The sequence below is a fragment of the Alternaria viburni genome, assembly GCF_023758015.1.
Source record: "Alternaria viburni strain BMP 2772 chromosome Unknown scaffold_5, whole genome shotgun sequence".
NCBI lineage: Eukaryota > Fungi > Ascomycota > Dothideomycetes > Pleosporales > Pleosporaceae > Alternaria > Alternaria viburni.
In genome coordinates, this window is record NW_026055774.1 from 475260 (window position 1) to 496768 (window position 21509).

General features: G+C 53.1%; 5 protein-coding genes across 5 annotated transcripts; 3 read left to right on the forward strand and 2 right to left on the reverse strand.

Moving 5' to 3' along the window:
* Nucleotides 1–857: 857 nt before the first annotated feature.
* Nucleotides 858–1974, forward strand: J4E79_003024 (uncharacterized protein; the record flags this gene model as incomplete). Its single annotated transcript, XM_049351920.1, has 3 exons — nucleotides 858–871; nucleotides 926–1362; nucleotides 1412–1974. 3 exons carry the CDS (start codon nucleotides 858–860, stop codon nucleotides 1972–1974), a joined length of 1014 nt encoding a protein of 337 aa, XP_049213391.1.
* Nucleotides 1975–10373: 8399 nt separating this feature from the next.
* Nucleotides 10374–12101, forward strand: J4E79_003025 (uncharacterized protein; the record flags this gene model as incomplete). Its single annotated transcript, XM_049351921.1, has 1 exon — nucleotides 10374–12101. One exon carries the CDS (start codon nucleotides 10374–10376, stop codon nucleotides 12099–12101), a length of 1728 nt encoding a protein of 575 aa, XP_049213392.1.
* A 312-nt stretch (nucleotides 12102–12413) lies between these two features.
* Nucleotides 12414–14539, reverse strand: DDI1 (DNA damage-inducible protein 1; the record flags this gene model as incomplete). Its single annotated transcript, XM_049351922.1, has 3 exons — nucleotides 12414–13138; nucleotides 13221–13801; nucleotides 14529–14539. The coding sequence occupies 3 exons, from the start codon at nucleotides 14537–14539 to the stop codon at nucleotides 12414–12416; spliced, it is 1317 nt and encodes a 438-aa protein (XP_049213393.1).
* Nucleotides 14540–15076: 537 nt separating this feature from the next.
* J4E79_003027 (uncharacterized protein) lies at nucleotides 15077–16208 on the forward strand (the record flags this gene model as incomplete). Its single annotated transcript, XM_049351923.1, has 2 exons — nucleotides 15077–15343; nucleotides 15666–16208. The coding sequence occupies 2 exons, from the start codon at nucleotides 15077–15079 to the stop codon at nucleotides 16206–16208; spliced, it is 810 nt and encodes a 269-aa protein (XP_049213394.1).
* Nucleotides 16209–17825: 1617 nt separating this feature from the next.
* J4E79_003028 (uncharacterized protein) lies at nucleotides 17826–20853 on the reverse strand (the record flags this gene model as incomplete). The annotated part of the gene is made up of 2 exons (XM_049351924.1): nucleotides 17826–20635; nucleotides 20706–20853. 2 exons carry the CDS (start codon nucleotides 20851–20853, stop codon nucleotides 17826–17828), a joined length of 2958 nt encoding a protein of 985 aa, XP_049213395.1.
* Between the last annotated feature and the right edge of the window lie 656 nt (nucleotides 20854–21509).

Below are 21509 nucleotides of genomic sequence, written 5' to 3' on the forward strand. Positions count from 1 at the left end.
GTCTTATCAGTTCTGCAGAAGTAGCTGTCCAGTTTTCTTTTCGACAGGGTTTGATGTGCCAACCCTGTTGAGATAGGGGAAGCAATGGTCGAAAAGTATGGTTCACTACGGCAACGGTAGGATCGCTGGACGCGCTGTACCAAACACGCAGGAAACGCACGTTGACTGGAGCTAGGAAGATGCATGCTTCCGAGATGAGCTTAGGTTGCCGGGCAACATTGCGCTGTGCAAGTACCTGAAGCGGTCGTGATGCTCTGGAAGCGACGGCAGGCCGCGTGGGGAAGGCGAGGTCGCTTGAAGGAGCATCACCGTGCTGTCTCGTTATCAGGCGAGATGGGCGGACGGCAGGCTCGAAGCGGTCTCGAGAGGTGTGATGTGGCTGGGGACGGGCGGCTGGGAAGGCTCGGCTCCACAAACTAGCGGGGCCTGCGGATGCTGCGCTGGGCGGCATGCGAGGATGGTCCTACCCAACGCACGACTATACAAAGCCTACGCTCGTCAACAACATCCGTTCGGCGCATTATTACCTCCGCTACCGTCTGCGGCGCATTGTTTACGTCCATCGCTCCGCAAAAGACATATAGTCCGTCTTGTGCGACGCGCCGTGTGTGTGTGCAACGCAGCGCATCATCGATAGTCGTGTTATCGTGTCTTGGAACCAGGGGCCTGCCCCAACCACCGCCGCCAACAGCAGCCCGTCGTTCAACCTCGCACATTTCCTGCGAATCGAAAGCCTAAATCCCACACGCCCAACCATTCTTTATTCGTATCGTCAGGCGCAATCTCGCTTCCTCTGAACTGTCAGCTTATAACACCGCCGGCCTTCACCCTTCGCTGCAGACTCTTCTTTTCGCATAATGTTCTTCAAACGGTAAGTCGGACCTGCTACGCGCTGCATCTGGTGACGCGCACTAACTTTGCATAGTCGGTCCCGAGCCAATTCTTACGTCGACAACAGTGAGAACCCGCGCTCGCAGTCATTCGACGATTACACAGATAAGCGCCCCGAGTCGAGCCGTAAGGAGTCCCACCACAGCCAGCCCTTTTCCCCTACCGAGGAGCCGGACATGTATCCCCGCCAGCAGCAACCCCAAGAGCCGACGTACGCGCAGAGTGCTCCCCCAACCCACAACAACATGCCCATCCGCTCCCAGCAGGTGCCCCCGACCGGCAGCAGCGCCCCGATGGGGCTCGGCATGCCCGACCTCATCACCGCTGCCTTCAACCAGGCCGTCCAGCCCTACACGGAGAAGATCGAGCAGCTCGAGAGCCAGCTCGCCGACATGCAGAACTGGGTCGACCAGCTCGAGCAGCAGCGCGCCGAGGTGCACAACTGGATCGACAAGCGCGGACTGCGCCCAGGTAAGCCACCTGCACTGCTCGCTGCACCACTTTGTACTGACCTGCCCAGACGTTCCTGCCTCAATTGCTAAGATCATGGACACCACCACCGCCGATGCGGCGCCCACACTCAACGCCCAGCTCGACCGCAAGATCACCATCGTCAACTTCGACCTGCACCGCCTGCAAGACGACCTCAACGACTCCATCTCCTCGTCGCACTTTGCCTCGGCCATGCTGAAGTTCCTGCCCGACATCCAGCGCCTGACACTGCTCCCGTCCGGCCCGCGCTACGCCTTCGACCTCATCCTGAAGCTCGGCGGCAACCTCAACTCCCACGGCGGCATCGACAGTGCTGACGCCGGCGACATAGCAGCCCGCCGCGACTTCTACAACAGACTCGACGAGACCATGGTCGATGTCGTGCAGCGCCGCTTCGGCGAGGGCGAGGGCTGGGACGTCAAGCGCGAGATCAAGCGCATCGAGAAGACCGCCAGCTACCTCAAGACCTACGGCGTCGAGCCATACTTCCCCTCAACGCTTGAGATGATGAAGCGCGAGATGGAGTTCCAGCCGCACCCCAACGGCGGTGTTCCCAATGGCGGAACAGGAACCCCACCGCGGTACCATTAGATCTCTTGAGTGTGTGAGCTGAGGTGTGCTGACAGTCTGTAGCTCGGGAGAGTCGATCGAACAGAGGATAGAAGCGAGGCTGGCGAAACTAGCACAACTCACGCAAGCTATCAAGAAGTGTCGAAGTGCGCAGGACAGCTTGGGCCAATTGCATCAGTTCGTCGACCACACACCCGGGCGCTCTTCGGGGCCTCCCCCGCCGCTCCCTGCACGGCCTCCGCCTCAGCCGCCTACGAGAACTGCGCCACCTCCACCCGGATCTGTCTCGGATCTCTGTCTTGGTGGTGTTGGCGCCGCTCCGGCTGCTTGATGAAACTTTGTACTTAATACTCTTGATTGAACGAATTTCCTTGATGTGTTGCATGAAGCGGGGAAGGGAAGGAATTGGGGGTAAATTGGGGTGTGGTTCTTCTTCTGCATCATACCCGAGCATTTTTGGTAAACGGTGGCGTTTGGGAATTGGGTAGCCTCCTGCATGTAGCTCGCGGCGTACATTTAGTATAGTTGTCGCTTCTTTTGAAGTAGTAATTGAGAACATGACTGAAAACACTTGTCTGTAGCGTACATCATTGCAAAGTGAGTGACTCAAGGTCAACGTAGGCTCCAGGGTGTTTAGTTTTCTCTTTTAATGAGGTGGGAGAGGATAGAGCTTCTAAAGTCTTGCTTGACTGGACTGCATGCGCTCAAAAACACCATTCGCTAGAAACGTGGTGATGCACTGACAGCGCACATCACCGGGCCTGCATTATGGAAGAAACGAACCCGAGGTGGACATGCACTCGCTCAGCTTCTTTGCGGATATCAGGCGTAGCGGCTTGGCAACAGTGTGTCTGTGTATAAAAGATCTACTGCTGCTACTCACTGTCTTCTCCTTCATTATCTCAGTCTGGGTGTGATACTCCAAAAACTTAGCATACCGGTCCTGATGTTCTGTCTGCTCCTCCTTTTCCAAAATGTCGTTGACAAAGTACCGATGAATTTCTGCTCCGCTCTCTCCTCTTCTTTGAAAATAGTCAAATCCACATGTCATACAGTACATGAGTCCAGAAAGACATCGAGGCTCTAGTAATGTCGCGATCTTCGAGATTGGCGAAAAACAAAACTACTCATGGTCTCCACATGTGGATTTCGAGTGTCCAAACGATAACATGGAGTAATGCATGTGGGCGCTGGTGGAACTCTGGTTTTGAAACATTTCGAAAAGTCAAAAGCTAAGATAGCATGAGCTTTGCGGGAATATTTTACGCTTTACTGCTCTTTTTGCGCGGCGCTGTCGTGGGAGATGGGTATAAAATCCACTCTTCTGCGCCTTTGAACCTTACTTCCTATACCACGCTTTCTGATTAAGATTCAAAATCACCGAAGCACATGAAATGACTTGCTGTCTTTGTTCGAACAAAAAAAGGAGAACATTGCGCCATGTCTGCTCTGCGCTGCCTTCCTCTCTTGTCATGACGACGTTCAACCAAAGTCGATCTTCTCAAAAGTCAGGCACAGAACGCTAATGACTCCGTTCCTCCCGCCGACTGTCGAAGTCATACTTGAGAGAGCTGATCAAAAGACTAAGAGTTCGATATATGGAGATCGCTGCTGTTGCGCTGGCTGGACTTGGAAACGTGCGACACACACAAAACGGCACGGTTGTCACCCACATGTTGGGAGAAAGAGCAGTGAAGTTGACGCACCGAACTTCTGGCGCCATCTCGGTATGCATACCGCGTTTGAGAAGCGATATGAAAGCTCTTCTGCCCTTTGCTCTTCTTGTCTCCTCAGTTTCTCTACGGTCTCTTCCGATTTACCAAATGTACGCCAAGCATGGACATGTTCTGCCTTTCGTTCTCTCCCAAAAAGGAAAATGCTCGTCAAGTTTCCATCACCAGAAAATACTGGCAAACATTTGCATGTCTCTTTGTCGTCTTTGCTGTTCATACTTCGAAATGCCGAGTGCACCGCTGCTTGCACCGTAATATCCGACAAGAGTGTTCGAAATATGGTACAAGAGGTCCTATGTCTTCCAGCGACCTAAATTTGCATCATTCCAAAGTCTACTCGGCCGTTCCGCAACAGTCTCCAAAATAGACCCAGTCAGCTGCGATGGCTGCCTGCTCGAAAAGCACTACGGTGGAACATAGGGCGAGTCTCGAAACATTCTCATTGATACATACCGAGGCGACTGTAGCAGAAAGTTATAAAAGCTCCGCCAGTTTCTGTCTTCCTACTTTCTCTACAGCCCAGAACTCGAAGTGCTTTCCTTCAAAACACGGGGCACTCCACTTAATGGTTTCTCCTCTTCGAAAAGATCAAAAACGACTACCGTGGTTTCCTCCTGCCTTTGCTTCTCCATCTCTTTCCACCAAAGGAAATTTCGCCTTCACCTATGATCCTTCCGCTTCTCTCTGCTCGAAATCTGATATCCTATTGCACCAAAAGAAACCAATAAACAGAATATGTTCGAGAAGGCAGCAAAACCGAACTTGAGCAACGCTATGGCTCGCCTGCGCCCTGCGGTCTTCAAATACGAAACAAACTGTACAGCCTGGACATGTACATACGCTTGAGTGCTGAGGATCGCACCGATGGCACAACGCATGTTCGAGTGGAATCTATCGCACTGACCTTGGAACAGTCTTGCAGGGCGCGGGGAAAAGGATGCAATGTTTACTTTTCACTCTTCTCTTGGTACCTCGATCATAAGATCAACTCCTTCTTTTTAAACTACCAAAACAGCATGGATAGAGTTCCATGATCTGCTCCTCTCGAAACAGACCTCGGGAAGATTCAGAAACCTATGGTTTAGCGCTCTGCTCTCGACATCTACAAACTCTCAAGCACTCTCTGGATGTTCTTGCCGTCGCGAACTCCGCTTTTTAAATAATTACGTCAAAAATTTCACATCTCCTACCTGCTTCATCGCTGCTTCAGCCTTAAAATGAGTCAGGGGGTGTCATCACATCACTCAGACGCTTAGCTCTGATCTGTATTTCCAAAGATCTCGATGTCGAGTTCCATGGAAGAAGGAAGACAACCTTCGCGAAGACATCTGAAAATGAACTTGATACTTATCGCATGCTTTCGACGAGCTGGTGTGGAAAAACGCGTGTTGCAGACATGGCTGCCAACGTCACACGGCAGCGGCAGTAAGGTGCCTCTGTGCCACAAGCATTTCGGAGCCTACGTTCATTTTTCCAGGCGTCCAAAGCAATCAAAAAGATAATATCGTCGTCAGAGTGATGCAGTGTCTTGCCGCGCCGCGAGTAACCCTGGGGTTTCGTTTAGGCGGCCTGTGGTAACTCTCTAGACGCCCGCAATCGACAGTTTTTGTTGACTTGCTTGTTATGGCAGCGCGCTAGAGCTGCACACTAGCTCATAAAGGCTTAGCGCATCCTCATGCTCTCATCCAATGCTCCGCTCTCCAGCCACCAGACTTTATCACTCAAAAGACCAGATTCAGCATAATGGCATCGACAGCACAGTTCGCTTGTGGGATTTGCCGGGAGCGTAAAGTTCGATGCGATCGCGCGCTTCCAAAGTGCAAGCGATGCAATCGTCTCAATCAACCGTGTGGCTATCAGGTGCACTCGCGTCGCACACGCGACGATCAGCTCAAACAGCTTCAGGAACGGCTGGCCAGGACGGAGGCTCAGCTTGCTCTTACCGCGCAAAATCTATCTCCGACGACCACACCTCAGGCGCAACCAACTCCTATTTTAGAGCATACGGCTGCTAGCACTCCGATGCGCCTGGATAGTACCAGAGACACGAGTGCGGTCATCGATGCAGCAACAGATTGCTCATTCGTTCCAGATGTTGATCTACTTACTTCTTTTGCAGAAGATGTAGATGCCAACATGACGTTTGACTGGATGAACCAGCCGTTGACGACACTCGAACCAATGGATAATCTACTTTTCAGTCAACCTCAGGAAGGGCTACAAAGCGGCTTAAAAGGAGACTTCTCTATAACTGATCTGAGGCCACTGTACGACCGCTACTTCGAATCGGTCCACCTCTCTTTTCCGTTCATAAACAGAGATAGGTTCATGGTCGAGTCAATAGTGAGCGGCGGCACTGCAGCAAAGGCTTTGATCTATGCTGTTGCGCTTGCGGGTTGCTCTCACACTACCCCTGAAGATTTTAAACGACAGTTCACATGCTACGACCTAGCGCGTGACTATGCCGAGAGATGCGAGCGAGAAGACTGTATGAACGATCTTGACTTCCTTCAAGCTCTGTTATTGTTAGGCCGTTTTGAGGCTATGAGCCGGAAGCTGGAGAGAAGTTGGCTGACTTTAGGACGCGCCGCTATGCTCTGTAGGCTTTTGAGGCTGCATCGAATGGACGAAGTCATTCATGATCGAGGTACAGAAAGCGGAGAAAGCCAGAATGGCCCTCGGTTCAGTTTGCCGCATACGGAAGATCCGGTGCTACTGGAAGAGCGACGGCGCACATTCTGGGGCTTATACATACTGGAAAGCTACGTGAAAACACGTAGCGGATTACAGTGTCAACTGGGAGACGTCAAGGTGCGGATTGTTAACCATGATGCCTTTCAGGAACTGACGTAGCATCCAGGACTTTCGCATCAACTTACCATCACCAGGACCATTAAATTCGAGCTTAGAACCGCTCAAGATGCCTTCCGTTCTAGACGTGGGTACCGAATCTGGTGTCAAGATATCGTCTTACGCAGGCTGCGTTCTCATGGTCGAATTAGCATTACGCTGCTTCGACCATGGGCAACAACGTGACAGACCAGGTTTCTGGGACGACTACTACGCCCTAGTCAAGAGGATTGACAACCTCTTCGTTCTCCTTAAGCGTCATCTCAACGCGACTTCCATTCGTGAAGATCCTGTAGCGTTCAGTCTCTACATGAACTTACGCGCCACTGAAATCTTTTCTCATGAATCAGCCATCACAAAAAGCGAAGAACAAGGACTACCGCCATTGATGATAGCAGAGAGTCAACGTCGCTCTACCGCCGCAGCTTTCCAGATATGCAGCGCGGTAGGGCTAAATCTGCCATCGCCGCGCAAGGCAAGTAGCGACATCATCATGTTGCAAGCTATCTTCATTGCCTGGCCTTTGACTATGGCATTGAAGGCACTGCATCGTGAACTCGTCAACGAAAGAGTAAATGAGGCTGTGAGTGGTGTTGTGGCTTCAACGCGCTTGCTTTTCGCGGCTCTAGATCACATTGAAGAGTCGGAAGGATACTGGCACCAAAGCGTAACGCATGTTGGGGCTAAGCTGCAAGAATGGGAAGAAAAGAACGGGTTGGAACCGGTGGCTCTGTGAGAACCTTTTGTCTTCTCTCCGATGCACATAGCGGCGAGATTTGCACCACAACACTTCACGGCTACTAGAAAGACTCTAGTGATTCGTATTCCATTCGACGTAAGCTGGATTCCTTCCGTATGGTGATCTTCGATAGGTATTCTGGTTCTTCTTTCGATCGCCATCGTTTCAACACATCAGTGTCCTCAGGAGGAAGTGGGTCGCTCGGACTCCGTGTCCGTGTCCGTGTCCGCCCTCCGTCTCGACCACCTCTTCGACTTTATAGTCTTGTTACCACTTATCGAGCTCGTTACTTCTCTCATCATCCCTTTTACTTCTTACAATACTATCCTAATATCAATCGAGATTGTATCTGCATCTGCGAAAGCCCCGTGCCACTGAGGACCGATTGCATCCTTCAAACATGGACCACACAGGTATACAGCCGAGCCCGCACGACTCAGATCGCGAGAAAGCAGCAGAACCACGGAATTCGAATGCTCAGAGTTCACCTGAGGACGGTATCACTACCACGAACAAGCCCAGCACTCGAAACATCCATGGTTGGAAGGTAAGCAAGCCACCTGCACTCATACTCATACACACCATCACTATGGCGAATGACTGCTAACGCAATATCTTCCCATGCGTCCAGTGGGCGACCGCGTACTCCGCCATGCTATCAACAACTCTCCTCTTCGCTCTCGACAACACCATCGTCGCCAACATCCAACCAGCCATCATCGCCGACTTCGGCCACCTCGAACTGCTCTCATGGATCGGAACCGGCTTCGCCCTCGGCACCATGTTCATCCTGCTCTGGGGAAAGATCTACGGCGTCTTCAACATCAAGTGGGTGTACATATTCAATATTTTCTTGTTTGAGGCTGGCAGTGCGCTTTGTGGCGCGGCTCCGAATATCGAGGTGCTTATTATTGGGAGGGTTGTTGCGGGTGTTGGGGGTTCGGGCATGTATTCGGGTACGCTGACGTATGTGTCTGTTCTTTCGGATGAGAAGGAGAAGCCGGCGTATCTGGCGGGGAGTACTGTTGTTTGGGGGATTGGTAGCGTGCTGGGCCCAGTGGTGAGAATAAACCTACAACTTCGTCCTTGCCGGATGTATGCTAACTTTCCACCATTAGGTCGGCGGCGCCTTTGCGGCAAGTAGCGCCACTTGGAGATGGGTATGTCATTTCGTCTTTCCATCTTCGCATTCTCGCCATTGAGGCTGATCGTTTGCTAGGGGTTTTACGTCAACCTTCCCATTGGCGCACTCTTCGCACCCGTATACTTCCTCCTATTCCCCAGTATCGACCCCTATCCATCCAAGACGCTCACCGAGAAGCTGCGCCTTGTAGACTGGGTCAACGCCGTCATCTTCCTTGCTGGTTCCGCCTGCCTAACCGTCGTGCTCACCTTCGGCGGGGTCATCTACCCGTTCAGTTCCGGAACTGTCATCGCGCTGTGGACCATCACGGGCGTTCTGCTTGTCGTCTTCATCATCACACTGAAGTTGCATCCGCTCGTTACCAAAGAGAATCGACTATACCCACTGCATTTCTTCAAGCAACCGACGTTGATCAACATGCAGCTTCAGGTGTTCCTATCCTCTGGTATTATCCTGGTAAGCTGCTTCCGAACAAGGATGAAGTCAAGATGCTAACCTATCCCCAAGGCCATGACTTACTACATACCCCTCTATTTCCAATTCGTCAAGGGCGATGGCGCACTCGAGGCCGGCGTTCGTCTCCTACCATTGATCATGTTCATGGTCTTCGCGTCAATGGTGAACGGCTTCTTGATGCCGAGGTATGGCTTGATACCTGTCTGGTATATCGGAGGGAGCACACTGGCCCTTATTGGCACGGCTTTGATGTGTAAGACTCTGCATCGCATCCGGGTTTTAAGTAACTTCACTAATGTCTTTCGCAGACACCGTCGATGAGGCTACACCCAATGCCAACATCTATGGCTACAGCATCCTCGTAGGAGCTGGCACAGGGTGTTACATCGTCGCAGGTTTTGCCATCGTGCAGTCTTTGGTACCTGTTCATGAGATAGCCAACGCCGTTGGTGCCATGACCATCAGTCAAGACCTCGGTATGGTTCTCTTCCTCGCAATCAGCGGCAGTCTCTTTCACAACGTAGCGGTCGACAAAGTCGGTAAGGCGCTCCCGGGGGTCTCCCCCACAGAGATTGGGAACTTGATCGCGGGATCAAGCAGCAAGGCCTTCCAAGCATTGTCCGACGAAGAAAAAGCTTTAGTCATTCCCGAGATAGCCAGTGCCATGACCAGCATCTGGGCTTTCTTTCTTGCTGCTGCTGCGCTGAGCGTGGTATGCTCAATTCCGTTGCTGGTGAGTTTTCTCTGAGTTCTGCCTCCCTTCCGCTGGATACTGTTTACTGATGTCTACGACAGAAAGCCAAACTCGGTGATGAGAAGAAAGGTGCTGCGATCCCTGCAGCATGAGATGCACTGTTACTAGAAGTGCACATGTCAAGCGAGAGGAATTGTTTCGGTTGGTGTCGGCTTCCACTTCAAGATATACTTTCCTCTCCACTATCAGAATAGAAAATCGTGATCTATCCGTTGCGTGATCTATCTTGTTCCCATGATCAGTGAATACCTGAAGTACATTGCACCTACTGCACATATGGGCAGCAAAACCTGAGGCGGAGATCTCGTGATGCTGTATCTCGATGCATCCGCCCACGATCCGTCCTGGCCGACTGGCGAAAGGGGTGGATCCAACAGGCGACCAATGGAGAAAGAGCGGCCGTTTGTGTCCGTTCCTACCTACCTTCTTATGTCTCCGGGCGTACCGACGACGCTTGAGAATCTTGTCTAGAATAGGACAGGCCTTGAAAACGATCGCATCCTGCCAATGAAAAACAAAACTGGGCTTGTATGATCGGAAAATGATGTAGTTGATGAATGCCATCGTTGAAGAAGCCATTGATGGTTCCAGCGAAGTGGAGCTCGAACTCCGCGCGGGAGCCCCACATTTCCCGGTCGGCAGAACCTTCCGCCGCCCAAAATTTCGAGCCGTCCCAGGTACTTTCCAGCGCAACTTCCAGACCTCACTTTACCACAATCTACTCGCCTCCAAACACCCATCACGATGTTCGCCGTCCCTGGATGGAACGTCGCCGCGCAGGTGAAGACTCAGGTCGAAGTACCAAAGCCGAAGGATTCTACAAAACCTGGAAAGAAGGCGCAGAAGCGGAAAGAGAAGCGCGAAGAGCAGCAGGTCAATGCGGACAATCTTGCAGAGCAATGGGACAACATAGCCAATGGAAAAGGTGCGGAAGTGGAGAAGACCGAGAAGACCAAGAAGCCGGAGGCAGCAAGTGTAGAGGCGACAGACGAGGCAGCGCAAGACAAGCGTGGAAAGAAGAGGAAGAGGGGAAAGGCTGGAGGTAACAAAGACAAGGAGGCAGGCGCAGATGGCGCAAAAGAAGTGGACGCGGATACGGCGGTGGTAGCTGAGCCTGCAGAGGTTAAAGCAGATGCTACGAAGTCTGCTGAAGAGAAACCCGCAACAGCCGACAGCGAGGCAAAGCGCGAGAAGAAGAAGCGCAGGAAGGAATCCAAAGCCGATAAGCTCCTCGCCGCAAACGCAAACGGCACGAACCCCGCCTCCGCGACTCCAGTCCTGGAGAACCTCCTTCCCGAACCCAAGGGCCTCACACCTCTCCAGCGATCGATGCGCAGCAAGCTCGCCAGTGCGCGATTCCGTCACTTGAACGAAGCGCTCTACACAAAACCCTCTGCGGACAGTGCGTCTCTGTTCAAGGAAGACCCATCGATGTTCGAGGATTACCATCGCGGTTTCGCACAACAAGTCGAAGTATGGCCATCGAACCCCGTGGACGGCTACGTAAATAGCATAATCGTACGAGGCAAGCTACGGAATAAGGACATACGAAAAGATCGAAGAGGCCCACCAAAGAACGCAGTTCGCAGAGGCCCCGGTTTCGAGGAAGAAGAGACCACAGCCATCGCACCACCCCGCGGAGACGCGAAGCCCCTCCCCAGAGACTTCAAAGGCCACTGCACCGTCGCCGATCTAGGCTGCGGAACAGCCTCGCTATCCTACCGCCTCCAACCTCATCTCAAATCCCTCAACCTAACCTTCCACTCCTTCGACCTCTCCAAACCCACCGGTCCCTCCGCCGACCTCGTAACAATAGCCGACATCTCCGCGCTGCCCATCTCCGAAAATAGCGTCGACGTAGCCATCTTCTGTCTCGCCCTCATGGGCACAAACTGGCTCGACTTCATCGACGAAGCATACCGCATCCTGCGCTGGAAGGGCGAGCTCTGGGTATCGGAAATCAAATCGCGCTTCGGGCGTGTGGACAAGAAGAAGGGCGGTGTGCCTATCAACTCCATCGGCTCTCTCAAGAAGACTATGGATAAGAAACCTCCCAAGGCGAAGAAAGCTAAGGCGGATAAGCCTCCTGAGGAGGGACCTGTGGACTCGGAAGACGAGGAGGAACTCGCAGTCAATGTAGATGGCCAGGAGGGTAAAGAGGGAACGGACGTTTCTGCGTTTATTGAAGTGCTGCGGAAGCGCGGATTCGTTCTTGATGCTTTACCTGAGAGGCCGGGCGATGCGATCGATTTGGGCAATAAGATGTTCGTCAAGATGCAATTTGTTAAGGCAGCGCATCCAAGCAAGGGCAAGAACGCGAGGGAGGACCAAAAGGCGGGGGCTGTGGCGCAGAGGGGTGGAGGCATGAAGTTTGGACTCAAGGGAAAGAGGTTCGGTGCTGGTGATGGAGATGACGAGGGCGATGCGAAGGATGGTGCGGTGTTGAAGCCGTGCTTGTACAAGATCAGGTAGACGTGGGAGCGCATTGTCACGATAAGGGGCAGATTGAGGGGCGTTGAAAGCCTTTCTTCATTTGATCTATCTTATCTTCGTAAAACTACGTTAATGCATATGAAGCTCCTTCGCTTCTAATCCTGTTCCCTGGTAATACATGCATGCTATCGATGCCATGTCGTGAGTTCGTCAACTCATGTCTTCGTCATCGAGACTCCTTTGAACTGTTCAGATCTTTCCAAAGGGTTAAATCTTACTGAGTGAGACTACAGCGGGTGTAGGCGAGCGCCATGTGATCCTGATCTTATGGTGCTGTGGTCGTCTCTTTGACTAACCACCGAGAAGGAAACTCGCAGCATGCTCAACATTGCCTCCGAACATCTCCAGTGCTTGTATGGCTTCCTGTTCCGAACAGCCAAACATGCCAGTGAGTTGCTGGATGTTTTCCTGAGGGAAGTTGCTTGTGGGTGCAGATGCTACGGGCGCCTTGGACGCTGTGGGTTGGGCTTGCGGCTGCGCTGGTTGAGAAGATGATGACGATGCTCCGGCATTCGAAGGGCCAGCTGCAGCGCTACCTTTCGGTCGAACAGCGCCAGTCTTCGCACCAATCTCCTCTCCGTTGGGACCTTGGACAGTTGGCTCGTTCATTTCCGCCTCCTCAAAGCTCCTGGGGATTTCCGACTCGTGCAAGAAGGGGACTTCTTGACCCTCAAAACATAGGGCGTTCTTCTCGAGATCGATCTTGGCGCGGTAGCGCTTGAGCATGTCCAGACCAAACAGTAGGTCGACGTCCTTGCCCTCCATGACTGTGAAGGCGCAGGGCATGACCGCACCTCCAATCTTGATCTCGGCGTGATGTACACGACCCAGAATACGGGCAGTGCCGACACCGCGTGCCATACCGGCATATCGGACGTCCATCAGGCGCATGATACCACATCGCTCGGCACAGTCGGGGGACATGATGGTGGCCTGGGCGCCAGAGTCAACGAAGGCCTTGACAGGCACGCCATTGACCTCGGTGTTGACGTAAAGCATGTGTACGCGCGTGAAGACTGTGGCATGTTAGCCTCCATTAAAGATAACCCCTCACTTCAATCATCCCGTCGGTCTATCCACCGGTCATAGTTGACATACCTTCGGGGTTCTCGTCGTAGGCCTTTTGCAGGTTCTCGACTACGCGGTCCTGGCGGATGATGTCTTCTATCTTTCGTTGCGCCTCTACGTTGAAAGGGTCTTCGTTGAGCAGGGCAATCTGGTTCTGGCGCTCGCGCTCCGACTCCTCGGCCTGTCGTTGCCTCATGGCATATGTATCTCTCCAGCGGGTGGGGTCGTTGACGGCGGCGGCGAGCTCCGGGTCGCCCTGGCGCAGCTTGTTCATCTGCTGGGGGTCGTTGAGGACAAGCTGTCGCACGCCTTCTGGATCAGGTTGCGCGGGCCTGCCCGGCTGCTGGAGGTTCCTGTTTGGTCGAGGTGCGGCGCGCATCACAACGGCCAGCATCTCGCCATCCCGTATTCCGGCGTCCTCTAGTGTCTGTGTGTCTACGGCTACCGGCTGGCCGTTCAGGTAGAGGCTCTGTGACGCGGCGGGCAGGCTGGTGTCGGCCTCGATGAAGCCCTTGAGGTCCTTGACGGTGCTGCCGGGGGGCAGTTCGAGCGTCAGCAGGTCCGTGTCGGCCTGGGTGCCGGGCGCGGTGATGGATATGGTGACGCGAGGCCTGGCGGCGTGTGTTAGCAGCGTGCTGGGGGTGGTGGCACAACCACGGCTCCGGAATCGACTCACATGGTGGTTCGGAGCGGGCTGGGGCGTATGCGGGCACGTCTGGATGAGGCCAAAGAACGTGACACGGTGGGAGGTGAGGTTGGGTTGGGCGGGTCGGGGCAACGGTGTCTCGGTGCGCAGGAGCTTATAGGAAGGAGGCACTGGGCCGTGATGGTCTGGTCGCAACCTGGGACTGGAACGGGCCGGAGGGTCCTCGCAGTGAGAGAGGGAGAGGGCACGTCAGTCGCCGCCTGCTGGGCTGGAAGGGAATGGAACGTAGTGGAGCCGCGAACCCAGCGTCGGATGAATCAGCGATCAGAGGGCACAGGCTGCATGTTGTGAGAGTTTCGCCTAGGCCACCAAGGCTGTCACTCGTAATATACCAGCAACGTCGGGCTGGGGCGTAGGCGTCGGCGCGCAGTCGAAGGAGTAGTACTACTGCATCCAAACCACGACGTTGGCGGTGTAGGCCCAAGCATGGCCACAGCAAGCGGGGCAGCCGATGCGCGGGAGAGGCTAGACGGTGCAGACAGTCGCGTCGATATGAATGAATACCGTCTCTGCTTGGAGCCACGGCGTGTCTGCCATGCACTTGTCCTGGGCGGACTATGCGGCGAGCCTGGTCACCATCTCCGCGGGGGTGCTGTTCATCCGGGAGCATACCCAGACCTTACTCCAGCTACCTGGATAGCATAATGTCTGGGATGCTTCAACTCCTGCCCAACGCATGCACGAGAATCATCTGGCCGCTGCGCCCTACGGCTAGCCCCTGCAAAGGATTCCGTGAGCTGTAGCTCCATGCCACCAGGTGCTGCCATACCCCACCGACATCATCCTACTGCACGTCATGGTAAATCCCATCGCCACACCATCGCTAGTCAGGGCATGGTCGATAATCCACGAATCCCGCCATCACCAGACATTGCTTTTTGAGACGCAAGCAGGAGTCTAGAAGAGTGAATCCCATACCAGCCATAACACACGCATATCCCCGCCTGCTCCTTTCGGCCATCTGCCACCCAGCTAACCCGGAACGATCTGCAACGGCAGGCGCGAAGCGAACCGCTAGTAAAGGCGGGGCTGAGGCCGCAGAGAGTCTCGTGAGTCCTCCAGGAACCACGAACCCAGACTCACCACTGCACTCCGGCTTCCTATAGTCGCATCAACCGACCCTCCTGCCGTACCATCATCATAACACCGCTCCATCTGACCTGTCCAACTCACCGCCAAGATGCCACGAGACTTGCTAGCAGACAAAAAGACGCTCGATGGCATGCCCGAACTATCAAGAGAGCCTGAGACCGTCGCTAGCCCAGAGTCCGTGGAGCAGCAATCGAGTCTGGTGCCCCATCGCAGTTCCAACATCGCTCAGGAGGGGAGACTCAAGCAGATGGGCGTCCGGCCCTACGCTTCATTGCTGAACATCGACGACCTGGACGATTGCGATTGGCTCGAGCATGCGGCCTTTGATCCGGTAGAAGCTGCATCGCGCGAGAAGGTGAGAACGATTGCTTTCATCGACGTTATCTCGAACATCATGGTCAATGCCTGTATTTTTTGCTCAGTGCCACCATTGGGCTCCGTTAGGCACGAGCCATGCGCTCTTCTCCATAATGATGTTACTCAAACCATCAAGTGCGCACACTGTCTTCTGCCCTGTTTCCTATCCATTGTTTCACCAGACACCAATATACCTCTTACGTCGTTCATCGGGTTCGATTGAGTTTGCTATGCGCTGGTCGCTCGCTCCTTCCCTTCCTCTCTCATGTGTAGCGCTCTTTCCTTCCGGTCCCTTCAGATTCCGCGCTAACCTACCACAGCTCGAGTACCGTCTGCGAACCTGTGGTGAGCTCTGCAGTGGGCTCTTCTCCTCCGCCTACCCAACCACGTCAGGACCATTAGGCGAGACCATCAAGTTGCACTCCTTCCCATCAATAGACTCAGCAGACACAGACCGGAAGCGCGTGATAATTGGTCACATCATCTCCACCAAAGCAAACTCGCCACTCGTTACCGATGACGCTATGGACTACCCCAAGGACTGGAAAACCAACTACCAACTCACGCCAAATGTAGGCCACAACGAAGACGGTCAGACAGTCTGTCTGCACTCGTTATGTGTACATCCAAACTTTGCGCGTAAAGGTCTCGGCTCGATATTACTGCAGAGCTATGTACAGAGGATCAAGGATTCAGGTGTGGGTTCTAGAATAGCGCTCATCTGCAGAGACCGGTATATATCTTTCTATGAGAAGGCGGGATTCAAGAAGATCGGTCCCAGCAAGTGCCAGTATGGTGGAGGAAACTGGGTGGATATGGTGCTGGACTTTGAAGACAGTGGGGATGACGGATGGGAGTACTAAGAGGTATGCTCAGATAAAAGCGGGCCTTCTATAGGATGGCATACAATCACGTCCGTAGATGTTTGAGCGAGTCAAGAGCGTGTAGAATGGAACAAAAAGCATGTGCAAGATTTAGATGTTCACGCGCACTGTATTCGCTACACATCTGTCGTTGACTAATCGCCCATTCAGCCTCGCTTATTGAACCAGCCTGCTTAGCTCCTGCCCTCAGACTTCGTTCAGCCGTAGGCAGCTGCGCCTCAGCCTCGTCTTACTCATCAACCCCGTCAACATTTCCCTCGCTTCTTTGTTCTTTTCCTCCTTCCTCCCTCCTTCTGACTGCATTGATGCGCACCATGTTGCACTTATTGGCGACCGACCCCACACATCGTTTCCCATCATGTCCGCCCTATACGAAGACACTCCGCTCCACATCGATGCCAGCACGAACATCCGACTTCTCACAATCCTCCCGACGAATGACGAGACGACTCCAATAGCCTGCGCCCTCCACGTTGTTGCTCTCCGAGAAAATCCTCACTATACTGCACTTTCCTATGTCTGGGGTCCGCCTACGCCTTCCCGAGAGATTTTTGTCAATGGCAAGCCTTTCACCGTACGAGAGAACCTCTGGAACTTTCTTAATCAAGCACGGAAGGAAGAGAAAAATTGTCCTTTCTGGATAGACGCTATCTGTATTGATCAAGATAGCAATCCGGAGCGTACCCATCAAGTCTCTATGATGGGAAAGATATACTCGGAGGCTCAGCTTGTTTTGGTTTGGCTTGGGAATTCCACGAAGCATACTGCAAGATGGAGAACGTTGTTCAGCACTTTACTAGCTTTCGACATTCTTAAGCTTGCAGAGCAAGAAGCCTGGTGGGAAGAGAATCTGGAGTGCATCAAAGAGCTATATTGCTCACCCTACTGGAGCCGAATATGGATTGTACAAGAATACGTTCTAGGCAAAAGGATTAGCATACGATGTGGTTCACACGGGATCACTCACGATGAGATGAGAGGGATTCGTGATCAGTATTTCTACATACATTCTCACAAGGATGATTTATGCATGATACTGGATAGTCCTGCCACGCGAGTTCAACGACTTCGAGATAATAACCTGTCTATTCGTGATCGTGGAAAGGAATTTACACTTATCTTCGAATCCGTGATACTCGAGTTTGCGGATTCGGGATGTGCGGACGTGCGAGACCACGTGTACGCATTGTTAGCCCTTTGCGATGGGCCTTTGATCATTCCCGACTACTCGAAGTCGCCACTTGAATTGTTTGTTCAGATCCTCCGAAGGGCAGATGACACTTCACTGGAAGGCGGAAGACTTCCATATGAAGACGAGAGAGTTCGTACCATAGAGTACTTGGGCGAAGTTCGCGAGTTACTAGGGATCGAAGATGAAGAATTAGAGAAATTGGACTGTGAGACGACGGAGCTACTGTATAGATGGTCATTCGACTGTTCGACTAGCGGGACTAGTTGTACAAACTCACATTGATCAGCTCCGCAGGGAGCGTTGGACAGTCATGAGGCTCAAGTCAGTTAGACTGTAAGAAATCACAGAGCATGAGTATCGTAGCCGGTCTCGTATCATCACGTTCTTGGTAGTATGCTAGACATCTACGCGTACTCACTCCTATCCACCCACCCCGGCTGCAACGCCTTCCCATCAATCTCGCTAAATGCAAACCCACTCTCATATCTCGCATACTCAATCAACTTGAGCGTATCCAACTTCGCGCCAGCCTCAGTCTGCGCCCACATCGCCACACTCAACACATTTTCCCCTCTCATGTTGAGGATACCAGGTGGGATGGGATAGCGAGTTTGAGGTCCAATATGGGGTACGTGTTTCCCGTACTGGTAGCCGTTGACGAAGAGAAGCATGCGTGCAATGGTACCCTTCGGCGCACCGAGTTCAATGCCGATTGGAACGTCGAGGTCGGAGTCGACGGAGAGGGAAAAGGTGGTTGTGAACCAGCGGATACCGGCGCCTTGAATGCCGTCGGCAGTGGGACTGGCATTTTCCCAAGCGGAAGTATCGAAGCCAGGGAGGTGCCAACCGAGACGTTCGCCGTAGAGACCGCCTTCATTCATCGGACCACGCACGGGATCGATGTTGCGCTCTCCACCTGCGTTACCTTGGATCTTCCATTGGTCGAACGAGATATTCGTGTTGTTGCCACTGAAGAGCTGGGCACCTAGTATACCGCGAGGATTCTCGGCGCCAGCGGGGCCTGTAGAGGTTTGGTCGTGACCTGTGTAGTCGGTAATCACCGTCAAGACATTTCCTTCGTCTTTCAATGTAACGTTCTTGAATGACAGCAAGGCTGTTGTCGAAGTAAGCGATGCATTACCGGGATGGTAACCGATTGATTGCCCGTTGAGCCAAGCACCCCAGCCAGCCGCGACACCGCCCTGGACCGTGATGTTGAGTGATGATGCGGCTTTACCGGAGAAGTATCCACGGTAGATCTTGGCGCCGGTGTAGTACTTGTAGTCACTACTAAAAAGTACGGGCAGAGTGAGTGGTTTCACTGGGCTCAGGGTGGTGTTCTTGTTGGCTACAACCCAGTTGCTGTCATCGTATGAAGGTTGGATCTCCGGCGAAGATTCAGCAGCTTTGAAGTTGGCAAGCTCTGGAAGAGTGATCTCGCGTTCTGCGGTTCCAGCGATCTTCGCAGTGAGAGAACCATAGGGAGTCTTCGTCGTAGCGAGCTGCTTGCCATTCCAGGATATCGTTTCCGCATCAGAGCCAGCATATACCTCGATAGTCGTCGCATTCGCATTGTCGCCAACAACGGAAACTGTGCCATCTGATGCACTGGCAGAGCGGACGAGATATGGCCCGAGCACGAAGATCTGGTGGTCGGGTGTGACGTTGGGGTCATCTGTCGTTGATGGCGCAAAGAAGGTCCATGCAGTCGGTATATCAAGCATATAAGCAAGAACGCCGTTGGAGAACTCAACGACTGTCGCACCCTTGCTTTGAGTGTACGAGAAGCTTGAGTAGGTGCCATTGGCCGGCTTACTCGCAAGGTCTGACTCCGCACCGTATGCCTTGAACGTTACGTTACCCTGCGATTTGAATGCGAACTCTCCTGTCTGGCCTTCGCGGGTGTAGAGCACGAGGACGGGTCGATCAAACAGGCCGTAGGTAGCAATCTCAGCTGACGAGTAGAGCAGCGTTTCGTCACCCACAGCGTAGTCGGTAACCACCCATCGACTCTGACGGCCCGCAAGCTGCATGCTCGGAATGTTGACATCGCCTTCAGACGTCTTGACTGTCATTGAGAAATCGGTCACAGCACGGGTGCGCGTGTTGTTGTTCTCGGCAAGATAGAATCTACCATCCGTATCGCGGCTCTTGAGCTGCCAGGTCCAGATTGCAGAGTTGTCGACTGCGTTTGCTGTGCCGTTGTTCTCCATAAACGTGTTGTGAAGACCCTTACTAACACGGGTGAAGAGTGCGAGAAGTTTGTACTGCTTGAACTTGTCGCGGACTTCTCGGGTCTCGCGTAGCGGCGCGTCGTAGTCGTAACTAGTGTACACAACAGGAGCTGCAGAATGGCCCCAGTTCGTGCCGCCGTATGCCATGTACAAGTTTAGAAGGCTAGCTCGCTGTCCGATCAAGCCCTTGTAAAAGACGTCTGCAAACTCCGGACTCTGTTCGGCCAAGCACTGGTCGAAGAAGTAGCCACCCCATGGCTGGAACCATCCACCTTCGAATTCGGGCAGATACTCTGGTTGAGTAGGGGAGACCTCCTGAAACCACTGGTAGTAAGTTCTGGGTAGGTTGAATCCAGTGTCGAGGTTTGTGCAGCTCATGCCGCCAGGGTAACTGTCCAGACCGTAAACGTTGATCGCGCCGCCAACATTGTTGTAGTCAGTGGACCAACTCTTCGACCTGAAGCCCTTCTCGTTGTGTGACAAAGGTACGACGATACCTGCGTCTTTAAAGGCGGACTTCAACTGTTCCATGTAGATGACCAGTGTGTTGTTGGCTTCGTAACGGGTTTGTTGCAGTTCGTTTTCGACTTGCGCTAGGATGACAGGTCCGCCGTTGGTGATCTGGTTCTTTGCGATGATCTCGCCAACTTCCGCTATCCATTCCGACCAGGCTTGTCTGTATGTCTCATCCGAAGTTCTGTACTTGCCACCACTTCCGTCGCTGGTCCATAGAGCGAAGCCACCTCCATTTGTCTCCGCGTTACAGTATGGACCTGGTCGTGCGATGACGTAAAGTCCGGCTTCCTTGGCCATATCAAACAGGCGCTGGATATCTTTCCCCGGTGTTGTGAAGTCGTATGCGCCTTTCGATGCCGAATGGTACGACCAGAAGAAGTAAATTGAAACGGCGTTCATGCCATTCGCCTTGAACTTCTGGAAGACGTCGAGCCATAGCTCAGGTACTGGGAGGCGAGCATAGTCTGGTAGATGCGAAAGTTGAGTTAGCACTCATCTCATTTACCCTTCATTCATCTCAAATCATCAACGTACGGAATTCTCCACTCATGATCATGACGCGCTCGCCATTAATCATGAGCGATCCATTATCCCACTCCACATCCGTTTGCAGGCCATTATCGGTCGCCAATACACCAAAGAACAGCGAGATCGCGACAGCAAACAGATGAAAGAACCGCATCTTGACTTCCTCGGTGATGAAGAAAAGTTCATGAGACGCGACGCGACTTTTGCTCTACGACATAGCTCTCGATCTCGCGTGCAACTAGCCCGTGGACTTCAGCCGCGGCCAGAGATCGCCATCCGGACCTGCGCGTCGCGGAACGATCTCATTGACGGTATAATGTTTGCCATGGAAGAAATGCTCAGCGGGGTAATATGCAAGGTACTAGCGACCCCAGATGTGTGGCGTTTGCGGAGGCGGGTGGAACGTCATTTGCCCGAGATGCCGAGGGCGCGTGAAGGAAGCTTGCGCCAGCGGGAAGGTTACCACAACGGGAAGGGAGGAACTATGTGGACGTCATGGAAGAACAAGACATGTAATTTGCACCCTATGCTGGTGTTCAGTAAACACGTATAGTGTTGTCAGGAGACGTCGTGAGGTGGCTGGGAATAACGCAGATTCCCAATCTATGGCCGGTGGACGTACTAGCCATTTCCGGTACGCTACTTCACACGATGGAAGAGAGCTTTCCCACACCACTGCGCTGAAGTGGGCTGGAGCAGAGTCAAGCCTTTTAGTTTCCGTTCTTTCCGAGGCTTGTCACGCAACTCTGGCTATGCATTGACATGTTCACGAGGGTGCCTTCGAACGACAGGCTTGGAAAAGTGGAAATC